The sequence below is a fragment of the Tetranychus urticae genome, chromosome 1 (assembly GCF_039701765.1).
Source record: "Tetranychus urticae isolate SD_2017Ah chromosome 1, NJAU_TeUrti_SD_1.0, whole genome shotgun sequence".
Classification (NCBI taxonomy): domain Eukaryota; kingdom Metazoa; phylum Arthropoda; class Arachnida; order Trombidiformes; family Tetranychidae; genus Tetranychus; species Tetranychus urticae.
The window spans coordinates 30,690,067-30,709,569 of NC_142958.1; the positions used below are offsets into that span (position 1 = coordinate 30,690,067).

At 33.0% G+C, this 19,503-nt stretch overlaps 4 protein-coding genes across 6 annotated transcripts; all 4 read right to left on the bottom strand.

Annotated features, from left to right (window-relative positions):
- Positions 1-999: 999 nt before the first annotated feature.
- Positions 1,000-5,099, bottom strand: Pli (E3 ubiquitin-protein ligase pellino). Of its 2 annotated transcripts, XM_015928885.2 has the most exons (6): positions 4,917-5,099; positions 3,738-3,937; positions 3,513-3,642; positions 3,310-3,411; positions 2,184-3,034; positions 1,000-1,551 (listed from the first exon to the last, which is right to left on the bottom strand). In XM_015928885.2, the coding sequence occupies exons 2-6, from the start codon at positions 3,854-3,856 to the stop codon at positions 1,425-1,427; spliced, it is 1,329 nt and encodes a 442-aa protein (XP_015784371.1). In that variant the 5' UTR covers positions 3,857-3,937; positions 4,917-5,099; the 3' UTR covers positions 1,000-1,424. The 2 variants fall into 2 exon arrangements, with proteins under 2 accessions (XP_015784371.1, XP_089122555.1); XM_089266429.1 differs by lacking the exon at positions 4,917-5,099 and having other exon boundaries at positions 3,738-3,952.
- An 835-nt stretch (positions 5,100-5,934) lies between these two features.
- LOC107361931 (uncharacterized) lies at positions 5,935-9,961 on the bottom strand. Its single transcript, XM_015928882.3, has 7 exons — positions 9,650-9,961; positions 8,797-9,012; positions 8,403-8,559; positions 8,105-8,336; positions 7,708-7,908; positions 7,481-7,619; positions 5,935-7,395 (listed from the first exon to the last, which is right to left on the bottom strand). Exons 2-7 carry the CDS (start codon positions 8,984-8,986, stop codon positions 6,287-6,289), a joined length of 2,028 nt encoding a protein of 675 aa, XP_015784368.2. The 5' UTR covers positions 8,987-9,012; positions 9,650-9,961; the 3' UTR covers positions 5,935-6,286.
- A 597-nt stretch (positions 9,962-10,558) lies between these two features.
- Positions 10,559-12,800, bottom strand: LOC107362127 (uncharacterized). The gene is made up of 4 exons (XM_015929138.3): positions 12,641-12,800; positions 12,148-12,566; positions 12,056-12,078; positions 10,559-11,764 (listed from the first exon to the last, which is right to left on the bottom strand). Exons 1-4 carry the CDS (start codon positions 12,689-12,691, stop codon positions 10,887-10,889), a joined length of 1,371 nt encoding a protein of 456 aa, XP_015784624.2. The 5' UTR covers positions 12,692-12,800; the 3' UTR covers positions 10,559-10,886.
- Positions 12,801-12,969: 169 nt separating this feature from the next.
- Rab3-GAP (Rab3 GTPase activating protein) lies at positions 12,970-18,102 on the bottom strand. Of its 2 annotated transcripts, none has more exons than XM_015928947.3 (7): positions 17,586-18,102; positions 17,288-17,472; positions 16,554-17,189; positions 13,755-16,485; positions 13,534-13,682; positions 13,298-13,450; positions 12,970-13,201 (listed from the first exon to the last, which is right to left on the bottom strand). In XM_015928947.3, the coding sequence occupies exons 1-7, from the start codon at positions 17,680-17,682 to the stop codon at positions 13,061-13,063; spliced, it is 4,092 nt and encodes a 1,363-aa protein (XP_015784433.2). In that variant the 5' UTR covers positions 17,683-18,102; the 3' UTR covers positions 12,970-13,060. The 2 variants fall into 2 exon arrangements, with proteins under 2 accessions (XP_015784433.2, XP_015784432.2); XM_015928946.3 differs by having other exon boundaries at positions 12,970-13,204.
- Between the last annotated feature and the right edge of the window lie 1,401 nt (positions 18,103-19,503).

The window sequence follows — 19,503 nt, forward strand, 5'->3', positions numbered from 1 at the left end:
TTAATAATTTCAGAAATTCACAAAGCTAAGAGGTTATATTCAATGAAAAGAGAACGAACCGAAAATCTGAAAACCAAGGATAACATAAATCATAAAAGATAAACTGATGGACATCTTTTATCACTTCAACTGACAATTTAATATTATCAAAATTTTGTGATGAATTGGCCAAAAGTGGAATATATCCAGGAATTAAAAATGTAAAAAACGAAGTGTTTCAATTTTATTGCCCATAAAATGATTAATTTCATTAAAGATAATGATTTAAATGACTTGAATTCAAATTTTTAGCATTTTTACTCCACTTCAAGCCACAGTTAAAGCGTTAGTTTGGGTTAGGTTAAGAGGAGAAAGTTGGTTTGCAGAAGTTTATATTTGATGAAGCGGAAGAAATGTTATTGACTGAATTCAGCTTTGAATACAAATGTCAGTTTAATAGCAGTTTGATTAAATAAAGAAATTATCAAAATTTTAAAAATTCGAGATGAAAAAATTGCAGACTAAAAAATTGTAATGATTCAGCAAACAGCCAACAAATGAAATGAATACGATGCAAGGTTAGACAAAACGATTGTTCATGAAAATTGATCAGCATTTCGAAGCCTTTAGATAAGTTGAATCAAGGACAAGGTTTAGTCAACTAAAGCCGAGAAAAAGTGAAAAAACCTTTTTTCGGTTCAACTTCAGGATCAATTTAGTGATCAGATGAGGGCAATAAATTGAAATAATTTATGCAACAGGAAGCAAGAAATCGGTGAAATAAGTTAATCTAAAATGTTTAGTCCATAATAATCAATATAACGCTTATCTTCAAAAGCTTGGATTCTCTGAACCTCTAAATTGTATATAAATTTGTGAGAAAATTGTTTCATTTTTAGGTAGCTTTATTATATGAATTAATCATGATACAAATTGTGAAAAAAGTGAAATCTTTCTTCTTGGAATTGGAATTGGAAATTAGCTTTTGGTTGAACCTTTAAAAGTAATCATTGTGAATCATTATTGGTGAAATTATTTATTATTTATTAGCGATTTTTACTTAAAAGACAAAAAATCATGTCGGTAATGAAAAATAACCATTCTTTGAAATTGTTTGCTACGAAAAAAGATTCACTGTACATGAAACAGTAATGATGATCATTTTTTAAATGTACTTCCATCATTAATTATGATCTGATTAAAAGGTAAATGTTATGAGTAAGTAAGTTTGGTGTATGTGTGTGTGTGAATGTTTATGTATACATTGCGAGTGAAATAGAAATACAATTAAGAAATTAATGCTGGATGCACTTCATTGGCTAGTATCGTTATCATGTACATATTAAATTACCATATGTATGATATATTATTAAATACACACGATAAAATTGTGTGTTCACTGCGATTTATCCGATAAGATATATTGATCTCAGTTAATTAAGGTCTTAATCAACATGATCTTGAAATATTAATCGCACAAAGCCCAATTTACCAGAAACTGGAGTTCCACAAAAAGGACACATTGCATGAAAACCATTGGTACCGTGAGGTATTGCTATTGACGACCAAAATCTGAATTGATACAATTGCAAAAAAGTGATTAGAAGCAGTTAAAATGATTGAAACATTTTACAAAAATGTTGAAAAGGTTTTAATAGGTGAATGTAGGGAAAAGGTAGTTATATAAAAAAACAACTAACACGTAACAATTCACTAAATAATCAGGATTTAATTGTTTGGGTTAAAGTTGGATTATAAAATAATGGCTACAGCAGGGAAAAACTACCGGTAGAGTTAATTGTTTTTTTTTGTTGAGAATGAAAGTTGAATTGCTGAAAAACAAGTCCAATTTTCATCAACTGAACCAATTTGATAAGTTGATTTCAGGATAATGGAAACTGTCTATAAATTTCAAGCATAAACGGTATAATTAAAAAACAAAACCTCAAATTGAAAATTGTATCAACATTCAAATTGAAAAAAATTAGGATAAAAAAGAATGAAATGATTCAGTAGTTGAACAGAAAAAAAGTCAAATTGAATATCATGCAAGGTTAAGCAAAGTAACTGTTCATGAAAATCGATCAGCATTCAAATTTTTAAAAACTTAAGAGCGAGAGTAAAGTTGAATCAAGGACAAAATGTTTTTGACGGGATATTTAGGCAACGATAATCAAAGAGTGTAAAAGATGTTGAACAATTACCTGACTGTTCTTTCAGATGCCATGTGACCACAAGGATTAAATGCGAATGTTGGCGATGAACAATCAACGTAAAATGAAGATTCGATTCCCATGGTTAATCTAACCACTGGACCAACACTGAGACACATTGGACAAGTTCGCGCATTGGAATTTTTACTTTGGCCCCAATCGTGTAAACCTTGAACATGCCCACAGTTAAGATAAACATAAGGTTGTTTCTCTTTTTCACATAAAGTTGAGCTTTTTCTTGATATAACAAGGGTATTCAGTCCTACTGGGCATTGTGGTCGAGCTGCATTCAGATCATCAATCATATCTTCCAAACTTTTCTTGGTTGGTGATCGTAAAAGTCCTTCCGCAGATCGCCAAATAAGTGTTGCACCGCAGAGATCAATTAAAGTGCCATCTTTCAAAATATTGGTTTCCAAATCAATTTTATCACCTTTTTCTGAAGCTGATCGAGTTTCACGAATCGCATAAATTCCACCACAGACAGAGACTTCTCTCCAGAGGCAATATTTCTGGCCGCTGTTTGGTATATCATCAATCACATTTCCATTTGAACAAAAGGTTGTCTTGGGGTGCATTATAAGTATGCCATTGGTAGTTAAGCCGTCCATTTCTCCGTCATGTTGCCATTTTGTTGCCTTCTCGCCGAGAAAAATGTTACGCGAAGAATCAAATCCGGCAGCATAAATACGAGCAGTGTAAGGAGGATTCCTTTCAACGAGTATCCTGCATGCAAATCTTGATATAGTACTTTGCTGAGCCAGAGTATCTCCAACTGGTTTATCTGGAGAGACTGTGTCAATGACAACAAAGTCAATTGGACTTTCTGATGAGCGACCGATCTATAAGTTGTTGGTTATTTAAGATGCGGATGGGTGAAAAGAAACAAATAAGAACAGGATTAGAAAGAAAGAAAAAACTAATCAAATTGAAGAGCTTGGGGTAAGCAAAGGGAAAATCTTGTTGAAACGGTTTTTCCTGATCCAACCAGCATCATGTTATAAAAGGAAGATCGGAAGAGGGCAATCAAGAAAAATATGAGTAGCAGGAAGCATAAGAGAACTGGAAAATGAGATAGATGAAAGGTTAAGATGAAATCAAGAATCATATACTTAACCTGGAACATGTCGGTCTCATTATCAGGAGTGTACTCGACTATCACAGCTTGGGTGCGAGATAATGTGTAAGAAATTGAATGTTTTCCCTTATCCTGGATAGCCTATAACAAAATAACGATAATAACGAAATAAATTAACAAATTTGAATATAAAGTTTAGAAAATCTAATGAAAAGGACGATTTTAGGTTAAGATTTACTTACTTTTGTCTGTTGAGGTTGTTTGACCACATAATGTTTTGATTTTTTCACACCATTTGGTACATTACGTTGCGTTAAAATGAATTTACTACGACGACGACCTTTCTCTCCATGTGGAAGATTCCCATTATATCTATCGGCCAGAAACAAAAAAAAATTAACAGAATATTTTAGCAAATAAAATATAAAGCAACATTTTCCCAACTTATGGGTACGGAAATGACTAACCCTAGAATGACCAATTCGCCATAGAAGATTGGATAATTGGAGTCGATTAATGGTGAATGATTTTGATGGTGGACTTGGTGAACAGAGGCATTTGTGGTGTTATTTTCATATAGACTCATATCCAAACAATCGAGATGAACATCGCCACAGGTAGATATTATTATACAACTAAACAGCAGTCACAAGAAATGATTTTACCACTATAAACGAGCAAAAGAGAAACATAAGATGATGAGAAATGGGAAAATGGCAGAAATAAGGATTCAATCATGAGATTAACACATTAAAGCAATCAATAATATGCAGATAATGATAAAATGAACAGATAAGTGTAAATATGATAAATACAAATCAAATTATGCTTGTGAAATCAGAGTTGAGTAAATATGCTAGATAGTGGGGGTACTTTTTCAACGGCCCCTCATAGAGGCTGATGGGCACTTCCACTGTTTACAGTTAGCATATGGACTTTTGAGAAGTAAACTATTCACAATGAAAATAGTTGAAATCAGATGTTCCAAATTATCTGATTACATGCCAATGATCTCTGTTAATATCGATGGCAAAGCTACTGACGATCATCTGCTTTCAATGTTTTTTATTCTAATCCAACTTCTATGAAATGGAAACTCATTAATCAAGATTTTCGGAAAGAAATGCGATTTATCGAGTTACTTGTTTGGCTGCACCAACCAAACTTTTAATGTGTCATAGAGTTTAACGAGTAATACATTTGATATAAGTATGTTCTGGTTAACATTATTTCTTCACCTGACAGAAATATAATCATTCCGAGAACAGTCGATTGAATCTAGACGAAACTAAACAGAGTCTGAAACAAGATGAAATGGAGAGGATAAGGATGATGAAGTGAAAAGATAAAAAGAGAAATGTAAAGAAAGAGAAAGATGAAGAGTGTGAGAGAAAAATAGGCAAAGAAATGGATGGTGAATGAGAAAATAAAAACACCAACGTAACCCTAATGTTAAACATTGAAACTTCAACAGAGTTGACATGTGTAGGATGAACTGCATATTATTTAAATTAGAAATCATCAGGAAAATTGCGGAAATATTCGAAAAGTTACAATTCTGTCTTAAAAATAAAGAACTGAATAAACAGCAGGAGAAAGACTAAACATAAAAAAAAGATAAAGATAGGTAGTAAATGAAGTCATACCTTTTTCAAAGACTAACGCGATTCGAGTGATATCTTGAGATTAATCCAGGATAAATTGAATTCACAAATGACACCAAATATAAAACATGAAAGATTCATAAACTAATAATCCTGCACAGAGTAAATATCAAAGGTTTTAATGTGAAGACGCTAATATTAAAACCATTCAAACATCATGTTTTTACTCCATCTGACTGGTGCAGACAAAAAGAAAAGAAAGACAAAAAGGGAGAAAATGAGAGAGCGAAAGAGAGAAATAAAGATGGAGATAATGGGAGAGGGGGGTGAAAATGGATCCTGTTATAAGGTAAAAGAACTATTTCTTGGTTTATTCAATTTTGACTGTTTATCAACTGAACTTTTAGTATTTCATACAAATAAAACTCGATACATATCAGTATTGATCTCCAACATTCATCAAAATTTGACAATGCGATTCATTAACGCAACAATTTAATCAAGTAACATACAAATATAATTCAAGAGTTCCACTGACAAACCCGACTTGTTAAACTTTAGATTGATTGAAAAGGATGAAAATACTTGAAACCCCGCCATAAACCCATGAATTTTTCCCTCGTAGGAATATACCTTTTAAACGCCAATACACGCCAAATATTAACATTAAGTATGAAACATTTTAATTAGATATCTAATAAACTACAGTTTTCAAATTTTGACTGACTGACAAAAAGCTCGGTAATTATTTTTAGTGTTTTCTAAGACTCCGTCATTTCTACTCGAATTTGCAAATTCAAATTCAGTAAATTACAGTTTAACTAAAATTTATTTTGTTCAATTTTTCTCATTTTTCTGGAGTGAAGAATCCTCTCTGTACTTTAATAAATTCATGGAAACTGGTCGATTAGAGTAATCAGAAATTTTCCTTTTCCCTGTAACTATAAACAAAGGCTATATGTAGTTGAAAGTTGAGTCTGTCTCGACATGAGTTCAGTAATAATGAATCGTTCTGGGTTTTAAGTAATAAATTAAAAGATTCACTTTAGGACGCAATCGATTGGTTAATATAAAAAATAAATCGCAACGTTTAGATGAGAATGAATGGTTTACATTGGGACAACAATAGACTTTGGAAAATAATGAGCAAAATTGAGAAGCTTTGTAAATTGAGGTATCTTTTCATGCTTTCACCTTTTTTTCGTAAAATTATAATTGTAATTATATAACCACACTAGTCATTTGAGTTTTTAATCAATTCTTGATGGCATTTATAAGCGATTTTTGGAGAATATGATTCTGTATGATTAACGATTAGACCAATCACGATCTCATTCCAATAATTTGATTAGATGATTACGAGTTAGATTTGTGTTTCTTTGTGAAAATTTTATATCGAACGATGATAATCTTTAAGCTAATGATATAGCAAGAGCAACATTGTTAACTTGACGAACAGCTGATCCATCTGGATAAGGATTGTCTTGGAGTCGATCCGTTTGATTATGGCTAAATGTTTGAGAGTCTTCAGTTAGCATTGCAGATGTGGCTGTTAGTACCAATTGCTGAAGAGGCTGAATGAGTGTTAGAGAAGGAAGTGGTCGTCCAAGTATTACATTGGTGGGTTGTGTTTCCGTAGTACTGTTTCCGATAAAATTATTGTTGTTACATACTCGTTGAGAGTTAGAACCTGGACTGGCAACTGTTGGTGTATTGATAAGATTCATAGCTCGAGAGATAGGACCATATTTTGAGACGAAGGGTCTTTCATCAAAAGGTATGAATTGATCATCGTCGGAAGGCAGTGCGGCAGTAGGTAGAGAAAAAGGTGGACGTGAAGTAGATGATGATAAATTGGGATCAGTTTTAAGTGAGATTGGAGTTATAATCCCGGTCAACTTGGATGAGTTTAATATGGCCGTGGGTCCAGGACTAGGGTGTTGATGACCTGAGTTAGGATCAAGCAGGATAGTAGGAATAGTTGCCAGAGTAATAGAGTTGGATGCGACTGATTCACTATCTAGTGGGAAATTTGAATGGCCAGCAATCAGGTAAGAAGGAGAGACAGTTATGTGATGATGGTGAGGATGGTTGTTAGGTGGCGGAGGAAAGGTTGTTGGGCTATATGAGGTCAAAGGGATGGGAGGTGTCGTTGGTGTTAATTGATGTGGGTGAGGAAGATATGAGTTTCTATTGGCAATTATGGAAGAGCAAGGTCGATGATTAACAATGTCTTTTGGCTGAGATGGAATAAATTGAAAAGTTATTTTCTCTGTGGGACTTTGAATTGGTGATGAAGATTGTTGGCTCATGTTAGATGAAACAATGGGAAGTGATTTCACTCGGCCAACACGATTTTGAGTTAAATTAGTCGGGATTGAAAGTGACAGTCGATGATTTGTATTAGATCGGAACAATCCAGAGGAATGGTTGTGCAAGAACTCAATTAACCGAGATGTCACAATTTTTGATGATTCAAGGATTGAGGCTAAATCAAAATGGGATGGATGAACTGGATGCTCTAATATGAAAAAGAAGTTGATAAAGTAAATTAATTGCATGAATATAGAGCAACAGTTAATATTTAAATATAAACGTCAACTAACCATTATTTATGCCCAAATCGATGTTAGCTAACCTTTCAAAGTGTTCTTTAAGGTTGGTTAGCCCTGCAGGATCACCTGTACGTTGAAGTGCAGCCATTAGCTCAGTAATTGATTGCTGAAAAGATGATGGTGATTGTAGCTGTTCAAATAAAACATGAGATTAAGATTAACACAAGTTTCTAGCAAAATCAAATAGTAGTTAATCAATTGAGTTCAGGTTAACTTACAGAATCTATTATGGATTGCATGTGCGATTTGTGTGCAGAATCCCCATAAAGAAGTGATGACCATTGGTCCGGAGAGATTCGTAAGCCAGCTTCCAGCGCAATTGTAACAATTTGATTATCATGTTCTCTTCTTAAGGCATCATAGCTGCGATACTCTTCTTTAAGTTGCATCAAACTTGAATCGCCGTCTCGTTTAGTTAGCTGATGTTGATACAGATATAATCACATGATTTTAACAGAATCAGATAATGAAAAGAGGGAAAATTAGTGAACATAACAAACAAAAAGGGAGCAACATGAATATTTGAAGGATGATTTAGAAAGAGTTATCTTTGTAACAGAATGAACAAGGTAAATGAAGAATATTAAACATGGAGAAAAATAACGATAAGCTTACCTTAAAGCAACTGGCTCGATATAACAATTGGATAACATGACCAATTGCAGTTTTGCTGGCTTGGTGAGGAAAATGAGGTGACAATCTTTGGACAACAAACATAACAAGAACTTTGCGCGAAAGAGCACTTCCGTCCTCAAGAGCTAACAAAACGAGTCTTAAGACTTCTTCTTGCATTGCAGGTCCCAAGAATTGGCAGCCTCTAGCACGAACAGCAGCCCAAAGATTGGCACTAAAAGATGAATAGATTAAAAATGAGAACACTGATATTTAACTGGTTAGTTTGTGTACAGCTAACCTCAAAGTACGAGGATCTTGGTGTTTAATTAGAAGCTCGGATAAGGCTCGTTCACCAATGGATCGAGCATTTCTCATGGCTCGTAATCGACCTTCTCCTTCGACAAGTTGGCATTGCAAGAGACTAATTAACTTCCTTTGCATCGGACGGGACAGTGCTATAATACAAAAATATATCGTTGGGAAAAATAATAAACATCTGTTAGTTAACGATAAATGATGATTCAAGTGACAATTAGTATACATTTAGAGATCGAGAAAAATATCCAATAAACTTTAAAAAAAGTGAAACAGGTTAGATACATCGAACGATAAAACGTTATCATTATTAAATGCATCTCTCTAGAGTATCAGGTGATAATAGTAGACTAGGATAATTATTAAATTAAACTCACGTGATTGTTGAGGTTTGAGGAATGATGAAGTCATATGTTTGATCGATTCAACACATTTTAAATAGTGAGGAAGGTCCTCTGAAGATATGCCAACAGATGAATCAACTGTCTCAATAGGCAAAGGGTCATGGTTAGCCATTATTTCTTCGTTCATCAAAGAACGTGAACACCTATTGTCCACAGGAAGCATACCACTAGACCATTTGAATTATATAACTGAATAAAAAATAAAACAAGGTAGAAAAGAAAACAAAATTAACAATTAGAGATAATTACGTAGAGATGAACATCATTTGTTTACATTTCCATTCATCCCCATTTTCATTTAGCTTCCATCAGGTGGCAGATAAAGTCTGGTTAGGATTTTTTTTCTCATCTCAAGAGTTTTATTTAGGTTCATTGAAGATGCAAATAAGATTAAAAACTAAATTTCCAAACGGAGTTAGTCCATCAAATAACTATTGACATGCTATATGAACAGTAATCACTTGATGGTTAAAGATTTTTTCCAATAACCACACTGATAAGCTGAAGCTTTCTCAACTCTAAATGCAAAGGTTTCTTTGTTATTTATAAGTTATTTATAAGTTATTAGCAGATTAATTATATTGATAGGAGCAAGCCTAACTAAGGAGGAAGCACGGGAGGACATCTTGATTCTCTTCAATATCAAGATGATCATAAAATCTGAATTAATACAGATGATAGATTAATGACGATAGATACATGTAGCTGTAGTTTTGTAACTCATTTTTTATGTAACCGATAGAGAACTCAATAAGATATTCAAATATGTTATTATAATTATCAATTTAAGTAGAACTGGACAATTAGAAATTTAAATATACTTTACCTAACATTTGGGTTAATTTTTTCCTTGGGTCATTAGTGAACAGTAAACATTTAAAGAGATAAACCATATTTACAGCTGGTGGATTGAAGTTGAAGGATCAACAAATGGTAATGTTAGTTAACACAATAAAAACAGTTCTAGCTAACAATGCTACAACAACTTAATATGGTATAGATGAAGAGTCGTATAGAATTAATTGTAAACAATGAAATTGATTCGATAATTAAACATAAAATAGTCTAAATGAAGGGAAAAAAAGAAATTCAAAAGATAAATAATCAATAGTAGACGATAACCACCAATAAGGCAATAAACATCAGGGTTTGTATTTTAATTGCCAAGTCATCCCAGTTATAGTCAGATTTGGTTTGAATAAGCTGGATTATATTGGATTGTGATAAATAAGTTTTGACAAGTTAGATAAAATTTTGCGAGCATTTGGATTGATTTAGATTTGAGTTCAATTAGACCAATTAGGTTGGCCTAATCAAGTACTTTTAGAGTTTTACATTTCAAACTAAAAACTTTTTTTGCTACGAAAAATTGAGTTCAAAGATTTAAAGATTTACAAATCAATGCAAATGTTTGAAATTATAATTTTTGTCATTCCACAATTGAATGGCATGTTATTTTTATTATAGTTAATCATAATTAGTAGTTAGAAATGGAGATTACATTGGATTAATAATTGAGAAAAAATATAATACAAGCACTTAGCTCTTGTCAGTTCAATTGAAAATTAACGAAATCAAAAAATCAATGTAAGTTTTTTTTGCGGCAAAACAGTGTTGAACGGTGAGTTTAAATCATTTGTAGCCATTTTACGATTTTTAAATTGTGAATAAATAACTGTCAAACACAAGCTTCATGATAAAAGAATAGTAAATATTGTAGCGATAGAACATAAAATTACGGCTATAATTTAGGTACAGGTTTAATAAAAAATTGAAATAACATTAAAATTTTTTATCTGTGGATTAATAAACCATTTTTAAAGTAATTTTTTGCAAAATTTTGCTAATCTAAAGTCCGATACATAATTAGATTCGAATAGATAATTGTTTATGATTTCAAATTATTTTACAGATATTTACAAAAATAATAAATAAATTATTGCGTTCGATTTTGGAAGCTAGGGATTTGGGAAGAAAGCATAATAAATAAATGTTTTGGTGATTAATGGTTAAATAAGTAGTAGTTGATTAGTAGTTGGTAATAATTGATGAGATGAACTCGTTCAAAGTCGAACACCTGGAACTGCGGGTAAAGGTCGTTTAGGGTTCTCTCTATAGTTAGCAGAGTAAGGGACTCGAAAAGATGATAAAGATGGCGTATCGAGAGGAAAATCAGCATATACAGCTTCAGAACGTCGAGCGCTCATGAAACGAGGATCAATTTCTGGTTGTTGTTGTTGTTGTAGTTGTTGGTGGTTGCTAACATTAATTCTGGATGTACGATGAGAATAAACTGGTCTCGGTTTTTTATGAGGTCGACCACTGGATGCGAAGTTCATTTGTGAGCCAGGAATCATCTGTTGATGAGCAGACAGCAATGGAGCTGCAGTTCCAAGGTGTCCTAACCCGGACCGTTGCCTTCTCAATGATCTTCCTTGATAATGGTCACTATTTGATGTTGGTAAATATGCTACATTGTCATATGATGTATCAGGAAGTAGAGCAGTTGATGAACCAAGAGCTGCCATTCTCATTGCATCGGCAACTTCAGAGTAAGTATGAACAACATATGGTGATGGACCATTCAATAAAAGCGAACTTGGGATCTGAGAATGGCTAATATTTACTCCAGCTGCGTCTAGTTCAGCGTAGACAGGACTAGAAGTACAGCTACCTTCGCCTGGTATATTAGTATAGTCTTCCATATCAGCTTCTCTTGAGTTTCTGCTTCCAACTCGAGATTCTCGATTTTCATCACTCCGTCTCCAATATTTACTTGAGATTGAAGTGTTTGTTGGACAATTAGTTATCACACTTTGTGGTGACTTTTCATTTACAACAGGTGAAATGTAATTATCTGACGGCGCACAGGGTGGTGGAGAAGTCTTTATCCCTCTCATCATACTTTCCGGAAAAATAGGACAAGAATCAAATCCACAAACTGAATCGAGAAAACAGAAAGTTGCATTAAAGTTTAAATAATCGTAAAATGTACATTAGAATAATAAATTCCCTGTTTCCACTACTCAAATAAATATTTTCATAGTCTCAAATATCAGAAAACATCTGATTGAATAGCAAATAATGTAAATTTTCTTTGAATATGAATGCATATGCATATCCTATTCAAAGTACAAAGAATGAATCGGTTGACATAGTGGCAGTAGATTACAGCCTAATTTTTTTCTCTTGTCTTCTTTGTCATTAAAATTAAAAATGTAGAGAAATTTACCTGAAGAAGGAAATAGCTTCCGCCTGTAAAAAGAAATTCAATGAGCGATATATTACAAGCATATACACTACTTTTTGGTTTTTAAAACTTACTTTCTGAATTTGAAAAGGATGAAAAGCAAAATAATGCACAGGATCGTTGATCCAATAATAGAGCCAAGCAATAAAGAAAACCAAGAATCATTGGGTTTGAATTCTGGTTTAGGAACAACAAGTTCGGAGTCCATTGGGCTACTGAAGATATGACAGAAGTTACAATCATTTGTTCGCTCATCAATCAGAGAATGATTTTCATTCAATAGCTGGAGAAGGTGAGGTGGTAATGGTGGTGGTGGTGGAAGCCAATCAGGAGGTGGCCCGATTTCATCAAATAAATTACAAAACATATCCTGACAGTTAAATAAACTGTCATTATGAGACCATCCCATGGACTGTAAAGATGGTAGCATTTCTTCAGCAATAGGTCCACTGAAACCACTAATACTTTCAGTCAACCCCAAAGCCATTATTATCTAGAAGAAAAGGTTGAATCCAAGTATTATAAAACTGAGGAATAAATTTTGTGAAAAATAAGACCGTTATTTACCTTGATTAAACAAAATCTTATTGTTTTTCTTGGATCTTTAGTCTGTATCATCAACAGTAGGTTTAAAGCAAAACAAAAACAATGTTTACGACCGATAGGGACTGTATTTCAATTGCCAGTTATAACAGTTTCACAAATTGTCAATGATAATGATAATCAAGTTTGATTAGTATACACTCGATCATATTTTAATCGGTTAGCTAAAAAAAGTTTAACGGGTTAGTTCAAATTTTTGGATATTTAGGTTAGTTTAGGTTTACAGTCAGAGTTGTATTTACAAACCGAACAAAAGACAAAAATAATTTACAATACAGAATGTTCAATAAAAATTATTAGGAATCATAGACTATTGATATACAATAGACTACAGATTTATTTATAAGGTGACACCATTTGTACATTGTTTGCATAAAAAAAGCTTTAATCAATCAAACTATTTGCAATTGTCAATAAATTTTTTGCGATTCGACATTTACTATTCTCACTGGGTATAAATAACGTAATGAATTCCAACATTTTTGCAGTTGATGCAGCATTAAAATTGAGATTTAAACTATTTTTCTGCTGGAAAAAGAAAAAGAAACGAAAAAACGATTATTAATTAAAAAGTTTGTAGGATCGAATGCAAAGCAATAATAATTTTGAAATTTAACTCACTGTCTGAAGATTTTCGAGCCAAGAAATTATGTACGTTGGCGTTGAAGCAAGAAATTTATCCTTTACTGGTTTAATTAAATGATTAATCCGTTGACCAGCTACAGCTAATAATGCAACAGCCAATTCTTCACGATCATTCACCATATTCATTGCCTATGATATTATATTAAAAATAAATGTTATTGCGTGAGATTATTTTTGTTTCAAACTGGTTTTTCATTAAATAATAATATTACCTCTTGAGCTAAGGCATCACAACAATTTGAATAGAGATCACAGATATATCTTCGACGAACTATGTCAGGTTGAATGTCCCAGTTTTTGGAAAGCGAAACGATTTTTCCAATCCATCGATTAGCGGTGGAATATAATTGAACTTCTTCTTCTGTAAAAAAGAAAATGGTGAAATTAATAAAAACTTTCTTAATGATGATTTGAAAAATGAATGATACATTACCTATTAATGACATTGATGGAGGGACTGAATAAGCGACTGCTGATGCAGCTGATTGCAAAAATTTTTCCCGATTTTCAGTGATCAAGGAATCGGCCTGAATATTTTTTAATGGATTAGATAATTCACCAAAGAATGCTTTCTGTACATCAAATGGAAACAGCGACAAAGGTTTATGTTGCTTCATCTGAAAGTTAACGATTAAATTAACTATCAGACAAAGATCATACACCTGATATATTAAATCAGGATCGGCTTGTTTTTGTTGGATTGCAACGAAAGTCAATGGAAACTGACTATTTGACCAATTTTTATGTTTCCACCAATCATCTAGACGGAAAATAGGCATTGCGTCGGCTTCAGATGGACCAAGAGTGTAGGTAATAATATCAATCAATTCAACTACAAATTTGATGAAATCTTCTAAAGAACTTTCATCAAAACCAAAATCACGTTTGAGAATTCTATCTTTAGGTGTTTTGCCCATTTTCTCAATCAAACAACATAATAATTCCATTCTTTTTCGGATTGCTATTTTCCACATGAGACAGGCAAGATTATGTTTCAACAAGGCACTCGACACTGGACCGAGATATTTAAGTGATTGAGAAAGCAATTGCGTTGTTGCATCTGTGGTTGGATCTTTGTCCCATAAAATTAAACATTCCCAGGCACAATTCGCTAGGAGTGTGTCACAGTCCATACTGTGAGGAAAATGGTCATGGACTTTATGAAGCAGTTGTTTAATTACTTCTGTGTCAATGGAGTTTGGTTCTACCAATGTAACAGCATCGGTTGCAGTTGAAATTTGCTGTGGGGTTGGATTTTCTTCGTCGAATTCATCATTCTCTAGAGATAATATTATACTTGGTTCGAGTGGATATGAAATGGCACATTTCGCAATTGATTCACTAACAATACCAGGAAGGCTTTCTCTAAGATATGCAAGTGAAATGTCTCCTGGATTATAATTTAAATTTGAATGAAGGGCTAAATCAAGGAAAAACGTCGATTCTAATTGATTTATGAGAAGATTTAACTTTTCTTTGACGATGGATAAGCTTTCCCATTCTTCTGGCATCTCATCGACTTCCACAGATTTATCTTTGAGTGACAATTTTTTCGAAGTTTCTTCACACAAATCGTATTGCGAGTAAAATGTTAACAAGGTCATAGAAGAGATCAATGCTGAAGGTATAATGGTTGCTTGAGCGATTAGAGAGCATAATGTCTTTAAAATTTCGAGCCAATAGTCTTGTTTTGTTGAATTTTGCTGTCGCATTAAGTCTATCAAAAGTAAAACATAACGATTGAATCTCGGCCAGTGTCTCCAGTCAGCTGAGAAATCAGTATGAAGCCAAGAAGCAAAAACACAGTATAAAAGTTCTTGATGTGTAATCAAATTTGTTTTTTCAATATAATTAGTACAGGTTTCCAGATTATCAGTAACAAGACCAGGAAAAAGAATTAAATCTCCAACTTTGTATAATTGGTCAATTTTATACTGTCGTGATGGCTTTTTAAATAATTTTGGGCTTGGTCTACGCATCATTCTAGATTTTTGATATGTTTCTGGTTCATTTGGTAAAAAGAAATCAACTAAATCAGCAAAGGATATAAAATCAGGAGAAAAAGAAACCATTTTTCCTGGTAACACAACTTCTTTAAAACCAAAGATGGAAACGAATCGAGCGTAATCACGAGCTGACCAACCAAGAAGTTCAGCTTGATTTTCAATATCTGGTGGATCTTGATGAATCGAGTTGACAATTTCTATTTTATCAATTTTTGAAGCCAAATCATGGAATGAAGAGTAAAAGTCACACAGTTGAATCAACTTTTGACACCGACGAGCAGAAGATAAAATGGAAGGTTCAATATTCGGTGCATTTTCAATATTTTCCAAATCAATTGGTAAACTTGATAGAAGATTTTGACACAGATCTTTGACTAGGGTGACAAAAGAATTATCAATCACATGACGAATAGCCAGCCATTTAATTTTGATGGATTTGATTTTTTCAAAAAGGCTGACGTAACTTGCAAAATTATTAACATCGAAGGAAATATTCTTGAATTCTTTGAATAACAATTCATCCTTGCTTGATTGACTGAACCTATCAGTTAGACTTACGACGAAGGGCACTTTAAATGTAAACATAGTACATGATTTATAGTCAAAGAGATAACAGGAGCCTGGAGATTGAAGATATAAGCCAAGATTCTGTCGATATTGTTTAATCAAAACATCATTGAGGCCAAGCATTGAATATCCACAGTATAAAAGACGACAAGATTTACCAACATTAAATGCTTCAACTCTAGGACCATGTTGGCATCTCCATAACTCCAATAAACCTCTTTTGGGAGCATAAATACATAGAAATAAAGCTTTTCTTGAATGAATATCGCTTGAGTCTTCATAAGATTCGATCCAACCACACTGGGCATCTCGATATCCTTTCCACATTCTAATAACTAAACCATCATTGAGATTGACCAAACAAACTCGGCCAAAGTCATCGCATACAGTTGCTAGTTCACGAGTTGGTGATATAGTAATAGACATACCAACACGGTATTGATCGTAAAACTCTAAGTTTGATGAAAATTCAAGTGGAGGATCAATCTTAGGTTTTGGTTTGTCACTGCTCCGTAGAAAAGTGGGTAAAACATTCTTTACTTTATTTACAACTGCTTGAGTCATCTCTTCGAGGACACTTGTTGAATCAGTCTGTCAGGGGGGAAAGATAAAGACAATTAGAAGGTAAAATATATAAAACGTTGGTTTTCATCAAATACCTCGTCAGCTCTGCGAAGACCAACGAAAGGGTCTTCCCCAGCGGATATTATCAAATTTCCATTATTCCGACGATTATAGGGATTAGCAAATGTTCCTTTTGTAATTGACCGAGAAACAAGATAATCATAATCACTAATTTCTTGTGATCCACAATTATCTGCATCGAGTATTCTGTTGAAATCTTTAAATTGCCATCTTTTAAATCTTAATGAGAATTCTGGAGAAATATTAGGATCTGGAATGGATTGACCTTGATTACGAGCTAAGTAATTCCTACAAGAACGAAGAGTCTGATAAAAAACAAACCCTTCAATGATTATACAGACAGTTCGACAAAAGACGAATATTTCATCCACATTTTTACTACAATCAGAATGACGGGTTCTTCCAGAGGTATAAGGACAGAAAAAACTGTTGATCTTGATGTTGGTCACTGGTTCTGAAGAAATTTTCTGTGACAGCAGCAAGCTCATGTTTTCAGTATAAACCCGGATGAATCCAGATGAGAATCCCAAAATGATTGAACACCAGTCAAGTCCTCCTTGGTTGCTGATTTGTTGAGAAACAAATGGTAGACACGTTACACAGGTTATTTTTTCACCAGGTTCCAGTTCAAATAATGTTGTACCACAAATCTATCAATTAGAAAATAAAGGGATAAATAAAAGGTAGAGCAGCAATCATCTTTTATCCATCATGATCCCATTTCTCCAATAAATAAAGCTACGCTTACCTGTGTTTCAGCTTCTTCCCGATATCGATAAACAGCAACATTTTTATCATTGGCAAATACTATGATATCAGCAGTTGGACTTGTGGAAATTAAACAATCGTTCAATGATCCTGGAAGTTTCACTTTTGATGAATCACCATCAAGATCACTTTGAAAGCTAGAGGAAGGCCAGTCGTCAATAGATGCTACAGAAAGAATTCAGATTAGATTCAGTTCAAAATATGGCACAGAAATTTAGCAATATGACTGAAAATTCAGCAGTCAAATGTGTAGATTGAAGCTGTAAAATTAAACTTACATGGCACAGGTGAGTCCAAGTCATCAGCAAAAAGGATGTTTTTAATAGTTGATAATTTATCTTCAAATGTTACCAATTTTTTTAATTTGCAAGACATCTCTCTGATTCTGATTTCCACATAAATAAGAATATATATTCACAGTTAATAATTATGAAAATCAACAACAAATGGGCAAATTGCTCATCAAGATATAAAAAGAGAGAAAGAAAGATGAAAAGATTTAGAATCAGCTGTCATAACAAGTTACGCGATTGCAATAAAAATACATGCATGTACATATAGGTGGTGTAAGTATACCTCGTTGACTGCTTTAAAATCTGTTGTTCAAAATGATCAGCAACCAATAATAGCAAGGTTTATTTTTAAAAGTGATTCAAATAAGGTTTAATTTTGATTCGAAGAGCAAATCAAGCTCTTTTAGCCTTTGTTTTGACATTGCAAAGTTAATTGTGCTAGATAAAAATGACTTTTTGTGATTTTTTGCTCGGTCATTTTACTATTCTTCTGTAAGAAACCTAAGAGTAGGATAGAGATATTGACTTGAAATGTTTCAATATAATTACAAATAATAAAATGTTGCTCATTATGCGATACTTGTCTCTATCGAAGCTAATAAAACAATATCTATGTCATTAAATATTGACCATGAAGAGCCAAAACTGATATTCTTAGCTTAATTAGTTTTTTTCTTTGAAATAATTGATTTCGATTGGAAAAGTGAAAATTGTAATTGGTTGATCAGAAAGTTCATCAGTATCTATCGATGAAATGGTATAATTAGAAATGATATATAAACTCACAAGAAGTTGGTTGGGAAAATGCTTGGGTTCCATCGCTGTTTTTATTAATTATGTTTAATTTGAAATAATCATTCTTCTCGATTTTCGGGAAAAGATCACCAGTTTTAGGTTCCAATTGAAGATAAGCATGAAGAACAGGGAATTTCGGCATAAATCCCGAAATTCGATACAAGGCTCTCGATAAAACACAACAGGCAAATGCAATGGCACAAGGTTTGAATTCATTTTGACTACTGGTAATCACATAACTTCACATTTCTTGGATCATATTTGATGTCTAAATCAATCAGCTTCGGATCAATCACAACAGCTCCATGAACAACTGGAGCCGATTGATTCTTGACTAATAAAGTAACTGCTTTTGATAATCAAATAGTAATGCAACTTCGAAATAGGAGAATCGTAAATTTCTCTGGCTGACAATTGACGAATGCGTGCAAAACAAAGTAAAATTGGATAAATCAATAGTTTAAAATCCATTGAACACAATTTAAATCTTTAATATAAACTTTAATATATTTCAATACATTAAAGTGAACTTTTTTTAGAAACTTTTAGCACCAGTTATCATCAAAATTATGTTTCAAACACAGTAATAGATGGAGCTTTGACAGATTGAATTAAATATTAAAAACGAGGAAGTCTTGAAATATCAAAAATATTTAGCTTATCAGTTCTTGACCTTTAAAGTTTTATTTACACCAGTTTTCAAGTCAATTGCATTGGTGAATATAATCTAAGGAAAAATCTGAGGCCCAAAGGTCAAGAAAAGGGGCCGATAGAGGTTTGACTACTTTTAACTGGAGGATGTTTCAATAGCTGAATTATTCTCAAGCTTGTTTTGAAGGTAATATTCAAAATTACCAATTGCCAAAAGTTCACAGTTTGAACATCAATATTTCTAGTTAATATAAAATGAACTTTCAATTTTATATTTTTATGCTTTTTTCTGTTTTTTCATCCATCAGTTCAGATGATGATGGTGATGAAATTTTACCTGGATTCGGTGAATTCAACGGAACAATACGCTTAACAGATTTTGACCGATTTTTTGGCACGGAAGATTTTGGTAAGCGTGAATATCACATAAGGAGTGGTCCCTAAAAAATTGGACAAA

Coding starts and splice junctions, on each gene's coding strand:
- Pli (XM_015928885.2), bottom strand. CDS start 3,856: ATGAGTCTATATGAAAATAACACCACAAATGCCTCTGTTCACCAAGTC. Junction 3,643..3,737: donor GGCGAATTGGTCATTCTAGG/GTTAGTCATTTC, acceptor TCTGGCCGATAG/ATATAATGGGAATCTTCCAC. Junction 3,412..3,512: donor AACAACCTCAACAGACAAAA/GTAAGTAAATCT, acceptor ATTTTGTTATAG/GCTATCCAGGATAAGGGAAA.
- LOC107361931 (XM_015928882.3), bottom strand. CDS start 8,986: ATGCTTCCTGTGGACAATAGGTGTTCACGTTCTTTGATGAACGAAGAA. Junction 8,560..8,796: donor CCTCAAACCTCAACAATCAC/GTGAGTTTAATT, acceptor TTTGTATTATAG/CACTGTCCCGTCCGATGCAA. Junction 7,909..8,104: donor ATCGAGCCAGTTGCTTTAAG/GTAAGCTTATCG, acceptor TATCAACATCAG/CTAACTAAACGAGACGGCGA.
- LOC107362127 (XM_015929138.3), bottom strand. CDS start 12,691: ATGATACAGACTAAAGATCCAAGAAAAACAATAAGATTTTGTTTAATC. Junction 12,567..12,640: donor TAAGATTTTGTTTAATCAAG/GTAAATAACGGT, acceptor CTTTTCTTCTAG/ATAATAATGGCTTTGGGGTT. Junction 12,079..12,147: donor ATCCTTTTCAAATTCAGAAA/GTAAGTTTTAAA, acceptor TTCTTTTTACAG/GCGGAAGCTATTTCCTTCTT.
- Rab3-GAP (XM_015928946.3), bottom strand. CDS start 17,682: ATGTCTTGCAAATTAAAAAAATTGGTAACATTTGAAGATAAATTATCA. Junction 16,486..16,553: donor GTCTTCGCAGAGCTGACGAG/GTATTTGATGAA, acceptor CCCCCCTGACAG/ACTGATTCAACAAGTGTCCT. Junction 13,451..13,533: donor GTGATGCCTTAGCTCAAGAG/GTAATATTATTA, acceptor ATAATATCATAG/GCAATGAATATGGTGAATGA.